This window comes from Hemicordylus capensis, chromosome 4 (genome assembly GCF_027244095.1).
Source record: "Hemicordylus capensis ecotype Gifberg chromosome 4, rHemCap1.1.pri, whole genome shotgun sequence".
Taxonomy (NCBI): Eukaryota; Metazoa; Chordata; class Lepidosauria; order Squamata; family Cordylidae; genus Hemicordylus; species Hemicordylus capensis.
The window spans coordinates 177,953,157-177,973,175 of record NC_069660.1 but is presented as its reverse complement, the minus strand read 5'-3'; the positions used below and the strand labels follow the sequence as shown (position 1 = coordinate 177,973,175).

Sequence of the window (20,019 nt, the reverse complement as noted above, 5' to 3'; positions counted from 1 at the left end):
GTTCTGCCCACATCCTTGCTTGCTGTTGACACATTGCTAGTATTGGGTGTGTTTCAGTTTCATTTCATCTCCTTGTTTGAAGTCTCTGTGATAAGTATAAAATAAACACAAATATACATGCACACACACACACACACACACACACACACACACAAACTCTTCTAGAGCATAGTGTTCAACTACCCTATAAGATTGTTTGCCCCACTGATAAACTGTTGCAGAAAATAAACTAAGGCAGTTTCAAAGCTATCATGCCTGGTTTTGACATTGACAAGCAGTTAGTATAATTACTCTTGTTCATTTCAGGTGCTTTGCATTGAATGACTTATAAGCTGTTTTGAAGGATCCTAGCAGGAGGTGGTGCTGGTATCTGAGAGAGCTCCTTGAATGTCATTTTCAAGGAGGCAGGATCTTAATAATAATGGGCTTAGAAACAGGACTCAGAAGCTGTGACAGTTTTAAATGAAGAAGGTAACCGAATGAAACATTAGATGTGTAACTGAGGCAATTCCTTTCTTTACTAGAATGAAAATTTTTTTCAAGGTGCCTTATAAAACAAATTTAGAAGGGAAATAACTTCATTTTGAATACATGAGAATGTGTGGCCCTTGATGGGGGAGAAAACCTGTTAAAAACTGGTGGAAGGTTATTCCTCTGGATTAATACATGAAATTAATATATTATTATGTGCTCCTCACTTTTGAGGGGAGAGGAATTCCAGTGTCAGCACTACAGGGTTTGGTTTCCTTTGGATGAGAGAGCAGTGGAGACTTATGATCTCTGCTTTATTTTTGTGTGATGCACACACGCAGAGCATACGTGGGAAGAAACAAGTACTTCTGCTGAAGGCAGAAGAACCACCACAGAAGTACTTAGTTAGCCCTCAAGCCCCTCCCCTGCCCCCCAATTTTCAGCTAGCCTCACCTAGAAATTCTCATCACTCTTTCTCTCTGAATGTCCAGCGCTCTCTCTCAAAACTGTTGTCTTATACACTGATTTATCAGATACTGGACTCTGCCCAACCCCTGCAGGTGAATTGCCCATTCAGGAAACATCCACATTCATTAAGAAACATTAGAATTCTTTTGCCAAAGGCTCTGATCACTCATTCACGGTGATCAGGCCAGTCAAACATGCAGCAGTACACAGTGTAAATGCTTGTAAAATATGGTATTCATTTCATATTTCATTTTAAATAATGACTGTTTCTGCAGTCATTTGTGTACTCTGGCTGATTCTTTTTCAAAATCATCCTCCTCACATCAAGATTTGGAGGGGTAAAGCCATTTAACCAACCTAATGCTCAGGACATAAGAAGTGGTGTTCTTTTCAGACCTATAGGTGCAGGCAAACTATTTATTTATTTCTTATTTATTTGTTAATATTATTTTTATCTTATTTATTTGTTTTTGTTTTTCTATGTTAACCACTTTTTTGTTGGAAAGTGGCATATAAATATTTGTCATAGCAGTAGTTGCAGCTGCTGCTGCCAGGTTCAAATATGTTGACTTAGTGTAATTGTTTTCAATTATTTAGATAATTCTTTCCATTTCAGTTTTTCTTCCCTGCAGCTATCAAACTTTTTGAGGCCAAAGCTCGAGCACAGCTTCTGTATGGGGTGCAGCTGGGTATTTACTCATAACTTCACTTCACTAAGTAACTTCACTAAGTTAGAAGCAGTTCAATCAAATTTGTTGAAGAATATATTCCAGGTCCCCAGTTGCGTCCCTAGGGCGGTACTCCGACTGGAAGCAGGGATGCTTAAATTAGAGGCTAGGGCCTGGATAATTATCTTCGACTTCTGGCTTAAGCTGATCTACCACCCTATAGGTATAGCTCCATCGGTGCTAAAAGATATGTACCACTCAAGGTGGGGAAAAGGGGTGGAGGAAAAGTTATATTTTTATCCCCCCCCCCCACCGCACTAGTAACTAGTCTATGAAAATGCCAGATTCAGAATACGGGAAAGAATCTACGATATGGAGTGCCAAATAGATCAAGGCTCCATTTTGAATGATGTTATTCTGGGTAATCAAATAACGAGTTTTACCCCAGCAATCATTTGAATCAGATAACAACCCCAAAATACCATAGAGCTCTGACGTTGGCCTGATGTAATGCCCTGTGTACAGCTGTCTTGGAAGGGAGAGACCAAGGAATTCCCTATGGTGAGCATCTTTGCCCCTGTGGCAGTGGAGAGATTGAAACGACACACATGTACTTTTGTATTGTAACTATTATCGTGACACCTGTTATAAGTTTATTTCCACAGATATTAGCCCTTATCCTGGCTGTTCCGACTCCTTTTATCTGAATTTTCTTTTAGCAGACCAGAATGACTTTAGGTCCTACAATGTGGCGAAGTTTTGCTTTATAGCTAGTAAAATCCGATTAGAGCTTAATAAGAACTAGTAATTTATGACGTCCATCACTGCTTTCGTTATCCAAGTTCTCTTTACTATGCTCACTTTATAATTATTGTCATACTGCTTTTAGTATTATTACATTTTAGTTTATAGTTTATCATAGTATTAACTTTTAGTACTTATTATATTAAGTAATTTTACAGAGAGGTTCTAGTTGTAAGTTGCTTGAACGGTTTCTCTGTTCGCTTGGCTGGTCAAAGACGGTAATAAAGACTGTTCTGTTCTGTTCTATTCTATTCTATTCTATTCTATTCTATTCTATTCTATTCTATTCAGTTTTTCTGATGAGTAACCTTATGTATTTGGCTCAGAAGTTGTGTCTGATTGGGAATTCTGAGGGGCAGTCTAAGGGGCACTTGTAATTCATATTGGGAAATCAGCCAGGCCTGTTGGGCTGGAAAACTGAGAGTGCCTGCTGGGATAGAACTGTAATGATTGATAAGCTGCAGTTATGGGAAACCTGCCAACCTTGTTGATTTTCTCACTGAGGGATTCCCGATAAGCTCCTAGGGAAGCCCAGGATTCCTTGGAACACAGTTTGAAAACCATTGGCCTACTGGTAGTCTTGCTCAGATTGCTACATGGTCCTAAGAGAAATATTCGCCATCATCACACCAGAGCTGTGTCAGATTGTTGTAACTCTGTTTCACCAGTGGGTAAACATTATTCTCCCTGTTTCCACCTGGCCCTTTGCAACTCCCCACTGCTCCTGTTAGTTTGATTCCAGCCTGCATAAATGCAGATCAAAACAGGTTACATCACTGTAACTGATGTTCTTCAAATGGCCATCTGTGCAGTATCATATATGGGATCTGTGCTTGTGCAGAGCATATACTGGAATTTTTTTTAAAGCTCTAGCCAAGAGCTGGCACTAATGCCTCTTTCCTTTGAGAAGAGAAATTTGACTTTCTATAAGGCTGTTCTCACAAGCAGCCCAGCCGAGCCTGGGTTGGGCTGCTCATGTGGAGTGGTGGGATCGATCCTGATCCCAGTGCTGCCCTCATGGGTAGCCTGACTTTCTGCCCCAGCCTTTAGGCAGGGTTACAGGCGTGAGCACGCCCTTAACCCCAGTGCCAGGGTTGTGTGTGGGCTCGGGCTGCATGCATCCTGAGCGCACACAGAGTCAGGTGCCTAGAACACCTGACTCACAGGTTTTCCCCCCAATGCACTGCACTTGTCACATGGTGCATTATGGGATATCTGGAGGCCGGGACACATTGCCCTGGCCCCTGGAGATTCCGCTGCTGGGAGCAGCGCAGATCATGTGGGCGTGCAAGCAGGATGTTCCACACACAATGACTGATTGACTGGGGGGAAGGTGGGTTCGCTTTCCCTCCCTGCCCTAGAAACAGTTGTGTGCAAGACCTTTATGTATGCCTAGAGGGGCAGGGCAATTTTTTTTCCCTCTCAGGCCCCCATTGCAAGAAATTTCCTTCCCTTGAGCAGTTACCAGAAGCAAGCAAGCTGGTTTTGTCTATATTTTATCAAGCATAGGCAAGAAAATAGTATTTGCAATGTGCAAACAGGATGAGGTACCTATAAAGTTCCCACTGCTATGGGAGACGCAATACCATATGCTCTACACATCCCAGAAACATTATCCAGTCCTCTTTTTATTTTTGTTTTTTTGTTTTTAATGCAGTTAGTGTTGGTATCTGTATACAGTACAGTATCCTTACAGTACCCCTTTTATTTATTTAGCACCATTGATGTGCATCAGGGCTGTACAACGTTGGACTACACTGCCCATTGTCCCTGATCACTGGCCACTGTGACTGAGGATGATGGGAATTGTAGTCAGACAACAGCTGGCAGGGGGCAAAGTTGTGCAGCCCTGAAGTTCATAGTGCTTTGCAATGTAAAGTAAGCAAAAGGACAGGTTCCTGCTCTAAGGAGGAAATCCTCAGTTTAAATTCTGAAAGCAGAGGACACAATGGATGAAAGACTTGGGCAAGGGTAAAAAGGGAAGCGTATGCACAAATGCTTGTATATGTATCAGTTTCTGAAGGGGATGAGGACCAAAGGGTTAAGCCAAAGCTTCTTGGAAAAGTGGATTTTGAGGAGGGATTTGAAGGAAGAGAGCAAGAGGTAGCATAGGTGTATTGGGAAGGAGTCTGAAGTATCGGGGCAGTGAGAGAGAATGGCCAGAGTTAAGGAAGCAGGAGACTTTGGGGTGGTAGAGGGTGATGGAGTTAGAGGAGCAAAGCAGGCAGGGATCTATTGGGATTTGAGGACAGAGCAAGAAAGAGGGGAGTGAATAACATCTATTATTAATTAAGGAGCACATTTCATCTCTGCCTGTCGTAATGCTTTGTTAGGAGTGATGGTACTAAGCCAACCAAGCTGTTTTCCCAACTAGGTGATTTATCAAATGAAGTCAAATGAATTAGCATTGATGTATGGAAATTTGTTGGCCTCTGCATCAGAACTGTGCTTTGGTTATGAAGGAAGTGATATGCCTGAGGGTTAAAAAATGTTTTTCCCTAATAAGGTATGGAGAATAAATAGGTACATCAATGCCTTGCCATGTATCTGTTGGAAGTGCAGCCTGTTCTATGTTGCCTGCATTAGACTGACACAAAAGTATTGTGTTGAAAAGAACCTCAAGGGAAGAAAGCTACTTTCAGCTCTGACAAATGCAGCTAATGCCCATGTCTGCTGCACCTTTTCCTTTTCCTGATCAGATGCAGGTTTTGAGGAAGATTATGTGTGCTGGCTGGGTCTCACAGGCTAAAAAGGTACTCATACATTTCCAGTCAGCTACTAATTTTTAACAGGGGCCATATTTTAAATTGAATGAATGCTGAAGGGCCAGTAATGTTGGTTCTTCCTTTTGACTTCTGCACACAGTGGGCACAGACTACATTTAAACCCTCTTCTCTTTAGAGTGACTATCAACAGAGGGTTTGACAGAAACCTCCCCAAATGAACTCTTATTCTCCTTTCATATGCAGAAGCTATGGGGACCTGGCCAGTGAGCATAGTGGTGGTGACTAGCATGGTTAGCTAGGAACATAGGAAACTGCCATATACTGAGTCAGACCATTGGTCTATCTAGCTCAGTATTGTCTTCACAGACTGGCAGCCGCTTCTCCAAGGTTGCAGGCAGGAATCTCTCTCAGCTCTATCTTGGAGAAGCCAGAGAGGGAACTTGAAACCTTCTACTCTTCCCAGAGCAGCTTCATCCCCTGAGGGGAATATCTTACAGTGCTCACACATCAAGTCTCCCACTGATATGCAACCAGGGCAGACCTTGCTTAGCTATGGGGACAAGTCATGCTTGCTACCGCAAGACCAGCTCTCCTTGCTTAAGACCAGCTCTCCTCTCTTGAGCAGAGCTCCTTTGCTCTTGCTCCCCGCTCTCCTCATGTTCAGTGAATGTGGGGAGATAATGCTGGCATAGGACTCATGTGAAGAACAACTGTCACTATCTCCCCTTTGTCAGCAACTCACTGTGTGAAAGGTGTGGAAAGAGAGGAGTCTTGACAGAGGACTCTGCTGCTGTATAGGAAAGGAGTTAAAGATCTCTTTGCCTGTGTCGGGTGGTGTAGCAAAAAGTGACTGAGTTAGGTATAATGAGGAGGCATCTCTTGGATCATTAGCTATGTTGGGGGCCACAGGGTGAGCTCCTGTGAGCCAGACTCAGTTCCCAGGTCACCGGTTGCCTATCCCTATCATAAGCCTTATAGCACTCATTGTAGAAGTATTCTGTTTATATTCCTATCACAAGCCTTATATTTGGTATACAATGTGCCTTATTAGTGTCATATGCTGTAGTAAGGGTTCATCTGTATCAGCTTTTTTCCAGAGATATATGGTCCCAGGACATTATGGAACCAATTGATACAGTCGGCAGCTGGGCTCTGATTAGGCCTCTACTTCTGGGTTTTGTTAGTAACTGGTTAAAAAGATTCTAGATGTCCCTGATCATCCTCTTCAGTTTTTACTTGCAACATGAAAGTTATATGCCTCCCCAAAAGCAGATCTGCTTGTGGGTTTCTGCCCCCAGTTTGCCTCTCCCAAGAGATTGCAAGGTGATGTCTCACCTTTCATTTGAAGGCCAGACAGTGTTTACATCAGAGTAGACACACATGCTTGGAGGATCCTCAACCTACTGTTTCTTCCTTTATTATATCTGCTTTTATTCTGCATACAGTGGTCCCTCTACTTACGAAATTAATCCGTTCCGAATGCACATTTGTAAGTCGAAAAGTTCATAAGTCGAAAAGCGGTTTCCCATAGGAATGCATTGGGAACGGATTAATGCGTTCCGGAGCCTAGAAAAAAGACCCAGACCCCCAGTAAGGCTTGCAAACTGCACAGGAACATTTCTTTTCAAGAATAAACAGGCAGTAAACAAGCAGGCAAGTCAAGGAAACCGCATGTAAAATTCGTAAGTCGAGGAAACCCCATCTAAAACTTTGTAAGTCGAAAAAACCGCATCTAAAACCGGATCTAAAACTGCCGTTTGTAACTCGAAAAATACTTATGTCGAGTAGTTCGTAAGTCGAGGGACCACTGTACATGCAAAAAGCACACTAGCAAGAGAAAGACAAATGAGAGATTATTAGGGTCACATGGAACATTAATGAAATGTAACATAGGGCAATGATTTGGAAACTGACTGAAGAATGTATGGTCCCAGGGACAAATGATGATCAAGACATTTGCTGCCAACCTTGGGACTTCAAAAACTGGGCCAGTTGTTAAATACCTTACAGACCACCATGCGTGGTATGTGGGCCACAATTTCTGGCCTGTCTTACATAATTTCGTTTCATAATGTCTTGGGAGTCACAGTAATTGTGGATGCTTACCAGATTCAAGATCAAATCGAATCACACCCAATTCGAGCTTGAATTGATTCAGGCCTTCATTTTGTCTCCAGCAACCTCCATTTTGTCCCTTCCGAGCTTCTGCCGTCACTGCAAAGGATGAATTTTTAAGAATTTTTATGTGTAGATTCTCTTCACATGAAATTACTTCTTCACAGGGATTCCCTATGAAGAAGTCATTTCACAATCCACAACACATAAACATTCTTTAGAATTCACCCCTTTGCCCGATTCCTTTGCAGCTTGGGTGGCAGTTGGTACCCATGTTGCCCTGCCACCCAACTCACTTTGGTGCCCCCTAGCCCTTAAAAATATTTATTTGAATATGAATCGAATCAAAAGCAAATCAACTCAGATTCAAGGGCAGCAGATTCAAGCTCGAATCATATCAGGCTATTTCAATTCGACCTTGAATTGCAAAAATCAATTTGTGTACATCCCTGCTATTTGAGATAGCATCTTCGCTTGATGGTACAATCAATACATTTTTAAACTTTTAATCTGAGGTAGGTTTTAGTAGGGAAGTAAATTTTAAATGAATTAGAGCAGCAGAGGACCAGAAATGTGCATTTTTCCAAGTTCATATCACTTTCAATAAAAATCAGCCATGGTGGCCCCCAAAAAAGCATTCCTGCCAAAGATGCCCTGGTCAGATTTTGGTAGACTTTTTATATGTTTCTTGGGGTGCCTTCCTGAGTACACAAAACTGAATTTCATTTTCATTGGAACTAGTTTGACATTTAACCATGAAAGGACTAGCCTAATGTGACTTAAACTCACTTAATGCCTGAACCTTTTTGTCTTTCCTTTTTACACCTAGGAACGTCTCCTGCTTTCTTTGCTTCCTGCTCATATAGCCATGGAGATGAAAGCTGAGATCATTCAAAGGCTGCAAGGACCCAAAGCAGGCCAGCTGGAAAATACAAACAACTTCCATAATTTGTATGTCAAAAGGCACACCAATGTAAGGTATGGTCTGATACTAGCATTTGCCAGCCTTCAGTGCTGAATTACATGCTATAATTAACACCTCCTGCAACATTTAATATGCAGAATTTGGAGGGAGAAGTTTAGCTTGTTGAATTGTTTATTCAGATGCATGGGTACAGAGATTTATAGTAAGTTGATTCTGCAGAACAGTGACAACAAATAACCTTTGCAAACCTTGTGACATGTTTATTTTGGAGTACAGCTGAATTTAATTGGGTATATCAAATTTAAAAGTAACTCAGATGCTGAAATATTATTGCTTTTACAAATCATTTTAAAATGTTCATGCTGAATATGGACAACAAGAAGAACCCTCTGTTGTTGATAAAAGGTAACTGGCTGTACAGCTGCAATCAGCCCTGATTGATGCATCTGTTTTCAGTGTGGCAAACCTGGAATGTGTTTCAGTCCATTCTCAGTTCGCTGTTCACCATGTCCTCACTGAACCCTCTTTAGGAAATGTTTTCCAAAGATATAGGGAGGTGTTATTTGGAACACCTTCTTTGGCCTGTTTCACGCAGGCTCTGGGCCCATGGTGCACTAAGTGAGACCTGGAAGGTATTGGCCTTCAGTTGGAGTAACTGAATAGCACGTTTCAAGTTCCAGATGACATCAATAGTATACGTTCGCAAGAAGCAGGTTCAGCCTCTGCTTCTGCAGGACCTGATAGGTAGTGGGGAGGCCTTGTGTGCAGATGGTCCTGGCTCTTGGTCAGAATCTGAGAAGGCATTAACAGAGGGGTTCGGAGGCCAGGACACATGACTATTGTGCCAGATCACATGTGAACCAAAAATAATCGTGTAAATTGACCTTGGTGAGCTCAGTATCAGAATGTGATTCTGGACAGATTGAATCTATTCCTATTGAGGCAATTGGTGTAGTCTCCATTCTTTTTTGTTTTTATAAATATTTACTCAGGTAAAATAATATTGCATTTTTAAAACGGGAAAAATGGTAAATGCCAGTTATTTTACTTGCAGCATTTTATATGCCGACATTGTGGGATTCACTCGCTTGGCTAGTGACTGCTCCCCTGGAGAACTGGTGCACATGCTGAATGAGCTGTTTGGCAAATTTGATCAAATTGCAAAAGTAAGTATCTGTGAAGGTTTAGCAAATGGCTGCTGTATTAAAGTTGTTGCATTGCTGTTTTTATTTGTAATGATGATATGACAAGAGGGTGGTAGTCCGGAGTGAGTCTCCCTCCTGTCCTCCAAAGTGGACTGCAGCAAATGCAGTAGTCAGAGCCACTACTAATCCACTCACACCCCTACCAGGGCCAAATCTGAGTACCATGACAAACTGGGAGTTGTGGTGCTGAGATTTGACCCTGGGCCTTCCAATTGCTGATCTCTAGTTTACACTGTCACTTTTGTCACAACCTAAAGAACCAATGGGGAAAACCAACCAACCTATTATTGTTCTGTGTTCCATGAATTAGTCACTCTTTCTCAGCTTAATTTACCTCACAGATGAGTTCCTTGAAAGAAGGGCAGATTAGAAATGCAACAAACAAACATATTCTGCATAGGTCTATGAGGAGTAAAAGAAAATCTGTTTGTGGATAACACTGAGAATTCAGTAAGCGGTTCAACAAATGCACTCCCTTGTTGAAGGTAAAGGGTTGGGAAGGTTCTGAGAGGACACAAAGGTTGGCATCATCACAGTGCTGTGACTGTATTTATCATGGTTCTGGTCAAAAGGACTGGAGCCTTTGCTGTTTTTGTGGCCATTCAGATATTTAAACTCTTGAACAAATGAAACTGCCTTGCAGAGTCAGGCCATTAGTTCATCTAACCCAGGACTGCTTATTCCAGCTGGCAGCAGCTCTCCAAGGTCTCCTTAAGCAGAGGTCTTTCTCAGCCCTTCTGTGTCAGCTCCTTGAACCTGAGACGTATTGAATGCAAAGCATGTGTCTTACCCCAGAGGTATGGGCCCTCTCCTAAAGGAATTGCGTTAGCTCAGTAGTCAGTGGCTCTCCACAGTCTTGTGCAGAGGTCTTTCCTAGCCCTGCTACCTTTGAGAGCAGAGATGCTAACTAGAACCTTCTGAGGTCATTCACACAATCAGAAACTGTGTTCTATCTGGGTTTGGGAGCTGTGTGTGCTCCCTATTTTTGGTTGTGTGGAAGCAAAGTAGGATGAAAACCTGGGTAGAAGTGTGTGTGGAAGCAAGGTGGGAGGAAAAGTTACTCCTACTTTTGCTTCCACACAACCAAAAACTGGGAGCACACACAGCTTCCAAACCTGGGTAGGACATCTAGGTGTGACCTCTCTATATGCAAAACAGATACTTGTAACATTATCCTATGGACTCTCCCCCATCTTCCCTATGAAATGCTCCCCAGATGTCCACAGGGATGAATTTGTGTGATAAACATTCCTTATGATTATAGCTATCTATGGATAGCCACAACTTCCTGGCAGTGGTTGTGACAGCCTGTTATTTTCAGCTGCTGTGACCACTGGAATTGCTGCCAGAGAGCTGCAGCTGTATCTGTGTACAGCCTGAATAACAAGGTGTGTTCTTGGCATTACTATGGACCTGGAGGTGGTTTGGGTACATTGCAAGGCAACGATTTTGAATACTAGAACCAGTGCTTTGTTACTGAATAATACACAGCACTAAGGTTCACACTAGAGATGTGCACGGAACACATTTTGCATTCTGTATCAAGTTCAGAATGGAACGCAAAATGAGCAAAATGTTCCGTTGGAACAACCATCAAAGTTCGACTGCCATTTTGGATTCCAAAATGGCACTCTTTCTGGTCTCTGTGCATGTGCAGTGGCCATTTGCATGATCAGCACCACCACTTAAATGGCCACTGCACATGCACAGAGGTCAGAAAGACTGCCATTTTGGGACTGTAACATTCTGATCAAAACAGGGTCATTACGTTCCAAGCTTGGAACAGGTCCACTTATTAAAAGGGCATTCTGTTCTAAGCTCGGAACACTCAGAACACCACATTTCGAGGTGGAACGTTCTGATATAGAAAGGTGCTGCACAGGTCTAGTTCAGACTAGGTTGGGTTAACTGTAAGCAATGATTTTCAAACTCCCTACCCTCGGGACACTTTCCACATCAAGCAACCACTGCACAAGTTGGTCACCAATTATCTGTGCATGGCGGAGGATCTGGGGCACAGACTAGGTTCTGTTCGTACTGTATGCTGACCAGTTATCATACTTGTCTTCCCTGTTATCCTATGCAAACTGAAAACAAATTCATACATTCAACAGACTCCAGTGGTATGCCTGGGCTGTGCCATTCATTTTACATGTGGAAGCTGAATCTTTTAATATTCCCCTTTGAAAAGCAGTCTCTCTCTATGAAGAAAGCTAATTATGTCAGGGGAAATGGTTCTGTGTAGTCTTCTCCTTGGTGTGCTCTTTTTTTCTCTGTGCAAGGAGTTTATTTTTTCATGGCAGAGCATTCAGGAATGCAACCTCCTACCTGTTCTCTAGAGCAACAGAGCCCTGGAAAAGCTGTGACACTTTAGCTGAACTGGGCCTGAGAGTATTATCCTAGAATGTGTCCAAGACTCAGTAATGGTGGATGAGCTGTCTTTCAGGCATCTTACCTAATGCTACTTTCTCATCAGGAAGCTTTTGAGAAATTGCAAAGTTCCATGGTACCTGGTTTGCAAATCACCAGCAAAATCTTTGTTTTTGATTGGATTAGAAACAATTCTGTCAGATATTTTTTGCAAGATTAATTATGAATTGGTCAGCAGAGCAACAATAAAACTTTGAAGGATAAGCTTAGGAAGTCGGATATAATTTTTGTAAAGGACTTGTGTATGGGAAACAACTATCCTATGTTTAAATTTTCAGATCTCATCTCAAAGGATCTCTCTATTTTTGTACCATGCGGGAGAGAGTTTTTATTTCATTTCCTAGGTTTCTGAATCCTGCGTAGCCTGTCTATGCTTTTGATTTCACACATCAGGGAAAGTAGGTCAGTAGAAATGGGATGCACGTAGCACTCACAGCTCTTTTTAGCCTGCACATTCCAGCCCAGTTATCTTCCTCCTTATCTCTAGATGGAATACATTTGATGATACCAAGTACATCCAGGCCAGTGCAGTATTTCTGGTACATTTTATGTAGCTGTATTGGCCATCTCCTAACTGATCTGTTTTTTTCCCTTCAGGAAAATGAATGTATGCGAATTAAAATCTTAGGCGATTGCTACTACTGTGTGTCTGGCCTCCCTATATCTCTTCAGAATCATGCCAAGAATTGTGTGAAAATGGGATTGGACATGTGTGAAGCCATAAAGTAGGTCTAGATATTTTGTAATTTGAAAAATGTTCTTGTCCTTAAAAAGGAGGACAGTGTTTGTTTCAGCTCTAGATCCACCTGGGCAATCTTGATTCTGTCTGCAGCTGCTGCAAAACATAACCCATGTTATGGATCTGGGTTGCAAATCTATTATATATTTACACAGTCTTTTCAGTGTGCAGTATATGGTGCTCTACAGAGACTGTGTTCTCACAACCTGTGTGATCTTAGTTAAAGAGTTAGCTATGATTGTCAAGCTGGCTGTGCTCCCACATAGTGTGATGTGAGAACCTGCGCTTTGGTGCCAGTTGTAGTCCCACTGCTGGGGTTAAGTAGGATTATATTATGATCGTCGTTTAATCTCAGTTAACTGATGGTAGGACAATGATTGGCGCTAAACCGCAGGTTCTCATGCCATGCTTTGTGGCAACATGCTGGGCTCGCCAATCATAATTAATCCTTTAACTACAAACATGGGTAATGAGAACATGGCCAGAGAAATATAAGCAAAACATCTAAACAAACAGGGTCCAAATGATATGAGTTGGCAAATCTTTCACTGCTACTGTACGTTTTTCTGAGGAATTTTTTCCATTTCTAAAAATACATTGTTCCATAAAATTAATTAGTAATATAATGAACAAATTATTTATTTATTTAAAATATTTCTACAGGTTGAGTATCCTTTATCCAGACATCCAAAATCCAAAATGCTCCAAAATCCGTAAACACCACGGCGTGCGCCGTAACAAAACAAAAAACAAAAAGCCTCAGCTCACTCGCTCGCAGATTCCCAATTCTGCTGCTTTTAAACATACAGACAAAACTTACATATTTCAGAAGGCTGTTAGTGACAGAGGTTTTGTCTGTAATTCTCTCTAGTTGCAGCTCTGTTTTTATTGTGAAGCTTTTTAGTATTTTTGATGTTCTCGCTTTGGCGCTAGAGGGAAAAGGGGAAGCCCCCCTCCTCCACTCCCTGCTCAGTTTGGCGTCTGCTCTGTTGGACCTAAAAAAATAAAATACAGTAAGCTTTTCTGTTAAGACTTGGATCCCGTGCCCAAGATATCTCATTATGCAAATATTCCAAAATCCAGAAGAATCCAAAATCCGGAACACTTCTGGTATCAAGCAGTCTGGATAAGGGATATTCAACCTGTACACTGCCCCTCCAGTACACTACTGCTCGGGCTGGCTCACAACATTAATAGATATAATATAAAACAATAAAAAACAATAAAATTAAACAAGTTAAAAGACCAAGCTAAAACCACATTTAAAAGTTACAAGTTTTAAAAGTTTCAAATTAAAAGTTATAAGAAAAAAAGCTAAAAAATTAAGAACTAAAAAACCTACCAGATATAAGCAGTCGATAAAACATTAAAAAGCCTTTCTAAAAAGATGTGTTGTCTTTGGTGGTTTTTTTAAAAACACTGAAACAATAGGTCAAATTAGGAACATAGGAGCATAGTTGGGCAGTTTCAAGGTAGCATTTCCCCCACTTCAGATTACTGTAGCCCTCATCTCCGTGTTCAGCTCACATATCCAAGCAATACTTTATATGGGAAGCAGGATTGTGGCTGTTGGCCCTATCCATGACTGACTTGAGGTCTGCTCACTCTGTCCTCTCTCCAAAGCACTGTATATTAAGAGTTGGCGGGTGTGACACTGCTCCCCTCCAAACATGGATTAAATGCATGGATGCAACATTTATGCCTAACAAATTATCTCTCTATATAAAGTACAACTCTTTGAGCACATTAACAATTACAGTTTTCAGTGTCTTGAATGCTCCTGCATTCTAAATGGCACCAGAATATACTTGATATGGAGGAAGCATGCGATGGTGCTACTGGTGGTGGTGGTGGAGGTGGTGGAGGTGGAGACACAACACTGTGCCTGTTTTGAGACTGTGTGATGTGGACAGTGTTGAATGTGGACCAAAAGACCTGGCAACGAAGCTCACTGGGTGACCTTGGACCAGTTATTGTCTCTCAGCCTGACTTATCTCACAGGTTTGTTGTGAGGATGAACTAGGATAACCTTTGAACTCCTTGAAGAAAGGCCTGGTACAATATAGGATACATAATAAACATAAAGAAGCATTCTCTGCATTGATAAAAACAACATGAAGACCACCTCTTAGTAAAGAGGAATGGTAATTTCCATTTAATGTTATGGAGGAATTTAAAGTCTTACTTAACAGCTGTAACATTTGTTAATCACTCCCTACATACCCATAAGACACAATAGGCAATGTGGTTTATTATCTGCCTACATAAAGCTCAGCTCCTCACAGCTCCCACAGAGCCGTACGCATTCTACAGTAAATGCTTGTCGTACAATCAACTATTTTTGTCTTGATTGTGTGGATTAGGAATGTGTGTGTGTGTGTGTGTGTAAAAGACAGAGAGAATGAATCCATTTATTTCCTCCATTCCCTTCTTTGATTTTTAAAGATAACCATCAGCAGAAATAAATTCCTCTTAAGATAATATTCTTGGAAATGGTAAAGAAACAATTAGAAATTAAAAATAGAGTACAAATGCATTTTGTGCATTGCTGAGAAGAATGAATGATTGGGCAGCATGTTCAGACTATTCAGATACAAGTAGAGGCTTGTGAGAAATTTGTGGGGAAGAGAGGTAGGGATAAGGGGGCGGGATTTCCTCACTCTTTTCCTTGCAGTTATCTTACCTAGAAGACAAAGGAACCAGAGTATAGCTGCATCCAACACAAGCCATGTCCATTCCTGGAGTACAAGGTACTCCAGCCCCAGTGCTGGGTTCATTGGGGAAGGAGACGTGGGAGCAAGCTCATTGTCTTCCTTAGCCCCAAACAGATCACAGGGATTTGTGCATGCCTTCGCTAGCAAACAGCTGTTACCTGTGTGCTACTCTGTGCTGCTAGGAATATTCTTCAACCATTTGGGGGGCTTGAGGGACAGTGGGGGACTCTTCTGGACTCCCTGCTCCCCCCCACACTTTTTTTTTGCAAGGTTGGGCAACCCTCTCAACCCCTAGCACAGTACTTCCAGTGACTGTTGCTGGTGTCTATCTCATGTTTCTTTTTATAGTGTGAGCCCTTTGGGGGCAGGGAGACATCTTATTCGTTTATTATTTCTCTGTGTAAACCGCCCTGAGCCATTTTTGGAGGAGCGGTATAGAAATCGAATGAATGAATGAATGAATGAATGAACCCTGTTGACCCTCCCCACCTTCTGTTTCTATGCATCAGAAGGGCAGCTAAAAAGCTAAATAATAATTGAATTTATAGATAAACAGGAATGTTCATAAAACAATATTTTGTGAGGAGGGAATATATGAAGAACAATATGAGTGCACACACTGGTTTTTAAGAAATGATGATCAGATGATGGACAGTTCTGTTAAAGTCCTGTTACTCATTGTAATTCTCTTTCTCTTTCTTTTTAATCCAAAACTGCAGAAGATTTCAGTTTGAATTAATCAAACTCTGGAAGTTATAGGCTGGGAATGAATTTAGGTCTATGGTTAATGCTGGAATTTTCAGTCATGATAAAGGGACTAAGTTGAAGGTGTCCTTTAAATTCTTGAAGTCACTGAACTTTAGCTCAACTAGAACTGGGCATCTCCTAATAATGGTGGTTGACATTCAGAGCAACCTTCCAGAAGTGCAAAAGGAAGATATGCTGGATATGAAGGAGAGTGTTCTCACTACTGCTTCAGCCACACAGCCTCAGGCACACACAGCAAGGGAGAGCTAATTTTAATGAGTTGCTCTGGCTTCTGCAGTGCCCCGTGTCACCTGAAAATAGGTCTCTGAGGGCTGTGTGACTCTCAGGGACACATTTTCAGATAACACAGGGCACTCCTGGAGCTAGAATGAATAGTCAAAATTTATCTCCTGCTGTGTGCCCAGAGCTGTGTAGCCTGTGCACAGCTAAGAAAGCTCTCCCTCATGTTGGTGCATTTTCCTTTCACACCACAGGAAGGCTGCTCTGGATGTCAGTTACTGTTTTTGTTTCTGAATCAAGGCCTGCTTTTATTATTATTTCTTGTTTACACAGACAGGTGTTATTGACTGGTTTGTTTTATCCAGACATCGAGTCCTTCCCAAGGACCTGGGATGGCTGAATTTTATCATCAATACTGTTGGTTATTATAGATATTGTCGCAAAATATAGGCTGTTCCCAGTAAAGCTTTTTGTAATTGGCTGATGGTGATTTCTGTGGCCCCTAAGGTGTTGAGGTGCTCTTCAAGGTCTTTTGGAACTGCACCCAGGGCGCCAATTACCACTGGGATTATTTTGGTCTTTTTCTGCCACAGCCTTTCAATTTCTTTGTATTTGTATTTGGTGATTTTTTCTATTTCTTTTTCTTCTATTCTGCTATCCCCTGGTATTGCTATGTCGATTATTTTGACTTGTTTTTCTTTCTTCTCGACTACAGTTATATCCGGTGTATTGTGTGGCAGATGTTTGTCTGTTTGTAGTCGGAAGTCCCATAATATTTTTACATCTTCATTTTCTTCAACTTTTTCAATTTTATGGTCCCACCAATTCTTGGCTACAGGTAGCTTGTATTTTTTGAAGATGTTCCAGTGTATCATCCCTGCTACCTTGTCATGCCTTTGTTTGTAGTCAGTCTGTGCGATCTTCTTACAACAGCTGATCAGGTGGTCCACTGTTTCATCTGCTTCTTTACAAAGGCGGCACTTGCTGTTTGTTGTGGATTTTTCCACTTTTGCTCTTATTGCATTTGTTCTTAGTGCCTGTTCTTGTGCAGCCAGTATTAAACCCTCTGTTTCTTTCTTCAAGTTGCCATTCTTAAGCCATTGCCAGGTCTTGGTGATGTCTGATTTTCCACTTATATTGTGCAAATATTGACCATGCAGGGGCTTATTTCTCCATTTTTCTGCTCGGTTCTTGACTTGTTCTTTCTTGTAGGCCTGCTTTGTTTCATTGGTGTTGAATAGTTTCTCGTTCTTGACCATTTGAAGTGCATCTTCTTCACTGTCCTTGATATATTCTTCAAGGCCTCTTTTCTCCTCCTCTACTGTTTGATGGACTTGCAGCATTCCTCTTCCACCTGAGCTGCGAGGGAGGTAGAGCCTATCGACATCACTGCGGGGGTGCAGAGCATGATTGATGGTCATGATTTTCCTGGTCTTACGATCTAGCGTCTCTAGCTCTGCCTGGGTCCAGTCTATTATTCCTGCAGTGTATCTGATAACAGGTATAGCCCAGGTGTTTATGGCTTGTATGATGTTCCCGCCATTGAGTTTGTACTTTAGGATTTTTCTAACTCTCCTGATGTATTCACTTCCAATTTTTCTTTTAACTTCAGTGTGTGCGATGTTATCAGCCTGGAGAATGCCCAAGTATTTGTAACGTTCTTTCTCTTCCAGGTTCTTGATCTTGCTTCCATTGGGCAGTTCTATTCCTTCTGTTTTTCTTATTTTTCCTCTTTTCATTATTAATGCAGCACACTTGTCTAGTCCAAACTCCATTGCTATATCGCTACTGAATATATGGACAGTGTTTAGCAGTGATTCGATTTCTGACTGGGACTTTCCATACAACTTCAGATCGTCCATGTACAGCAGATGGTTGATTTTACTTGATATTTTAGATGTTTGGTATCCGAGGCCTGTTTGTTTAGTATTTGTGAAAGTGGGGTCATGGCGATTACAAACAATAGAGGGGATAGTGAGTCCCCTTGGAAAATGCCTCTTCTAATGCTAACCTGTCCAAGTGCCTTGCCATTGATTGTTAACTGTGTACTCCACATGCTCATTGCTTTTTAAAAATAAATATCTTAATGTTTTTGCTGACACCAGTTGTTTCTAAACATTTTAGTATCCATGTGTGAGGCAATGAATCGAAGGCTTTCTTGTAGTCAATCCATGCAACACTTCGATTGGTTTTTCTTCTCTTGCAGTTTTCTAAAATCATTTTGTCAATCAGCAGCTGGTCTTTTGTGCCTCTGGTGTTCGGGCAATTTCCTTTCTGTTCAACTGGAAGCTGTTTGTTAGTTAATAAGTGTTGCATGACTTCATCTGCTATTATTCCAGTTAATAATTTGAACATGGTTGGCAGGCAGGTTATCGGTCTATAATTACTTGGAACTGCACCTTTTGCTGGGTCTTTCATGATGAGATGAGTTTTCCCAGTTGTTAGCCATTGTTGAACATCACTGCCTTGCAAAATGTGATTGAACTGTTTTGATAGTTGTTTATGAAGGCTTGTTAGGTGTTTAAGCCAAAAGCCATGCAGTTCTTCTTCATTATTATTATTATTATTATTATTATTATTATTATTATTATTATTATTATTATTTTGGTCACATCTTATACTGAGTGCTCAGGACAAGTTACATCAAGTTTTAAATCAAAGATAAAAAGAAATTCTATGTCATTAAGACCGTATTATTTTCAATCATTATTGTTCTTTCCTTAGGTAACATCCACATTAATTTATACAATGAGGTCTTACAGTGAGTTTGCTTTCTATTAGATTATCTCTATTTCTCTCTAGATCCATTTCAAATTGGCCTTAGAACAGGCTATTGGATGGAGATAGCCTTGGTCAGCCTGACGGATAATCTCTACCAGGGAATGGGCAGAGGGAGTGTGACTCTGTTGGTCCTTTTGGACCTTTCTGCAGCTTTCAATACTATCGATCATAGTATATTTCTGGTTTGTCTGGGGGATTTGGGGAAAGGTGGCACTGCTTTGCAGAGGTTCTGTTCCTATCTCTCTGGTAGATTCCAGATGGTGTCACTCAGAGATAGCTGCTCTCTGAAACAAGAGCTATTGTATCGTGTGCCTCAGGTCTCCATCCTATTTCCAATGCTTTTAAACATCTGCATGAAGCAGCTGGGTGAGATTGCAGGCAGTAATGGACTGAATTAGGAATAATAAATTGAAGCTGAATCCAAGCAAGGCAGAGGTACTCATGGTAAGAGGTCATAATTCGAGGGACACGATTGATCTTTTGGTTCTGGATGGGTTGCACACCCCCCGAAGGAACAGTTACACAGCTTGGGAGTGCTTCTGGACCCAGGCCTCACTCTGATTTCTCAGGTCGAGGCTATGGCCAGGCGCGCTTTCTATCAACTTCAGTTGATATGACAGCTGCGTCCGTTCCTTGAAGATAGCGATCTCAGAACTGTAAGCAACCTGATGTTCTTCTGGGTGGTCTCTGTCCTTCACAAAACTGGGTGCATCGCAAGCACACATCATCGGAAGAGGAGGGCAGCAGCATAATCAGAGGCAGGAGGTGGTAGAATCATACAGATTTAATTGAAATAGACTGCAGTACCTCACGGCTAAAAGTGGAGTTGCCTCTCCTTGCCTTGACATCCAATGCATTAATGTCTGACAAAGAATGTGTGAGTCCAAGGGGACTCACACTCTTCAAAGGGATACTGGGAAGCAGCTGCTGGGGAGAGACTGTTCTGGGTCAAAGAGGGACAGTTACTCTTCCCCTGCTAAATACAA

At 41.6% G+C, this 20,019-nt stretch overlaps 1 protein-coding gene across 4 annotated transcripts in view; it reads left to right on the top strand.

Annotated features, from left to right (window-relative positions):
• ADCY2 (adenylate cyclase 2) overlaps nt 1-20,019 on the top strand; it is a 193,363-nt gene that overhangs the window by 93,130 nt on the left and 80,214 nt on the right. For all 4 annotated transcript variants that reach the window (XM_053243793.1, XM_053243792.1, XM_053243791.1 and 1 more), the window contains 3 exons: nt 8,082-8,230; nt 9,232-9,343; nt 12,410-12,537. In XM_053243793.1, coding sequence (XP_053099768.1) covers nt 8,082-8,230; nt 9,232-9,343; nt 12,410-12,537 — 389 coding nt within the window. The remainder of the gene's footprint in view (nt 1-8,081; nt 8,231-9,231; nt 9,344-12,409; nt 12,538-20,019) is intronic.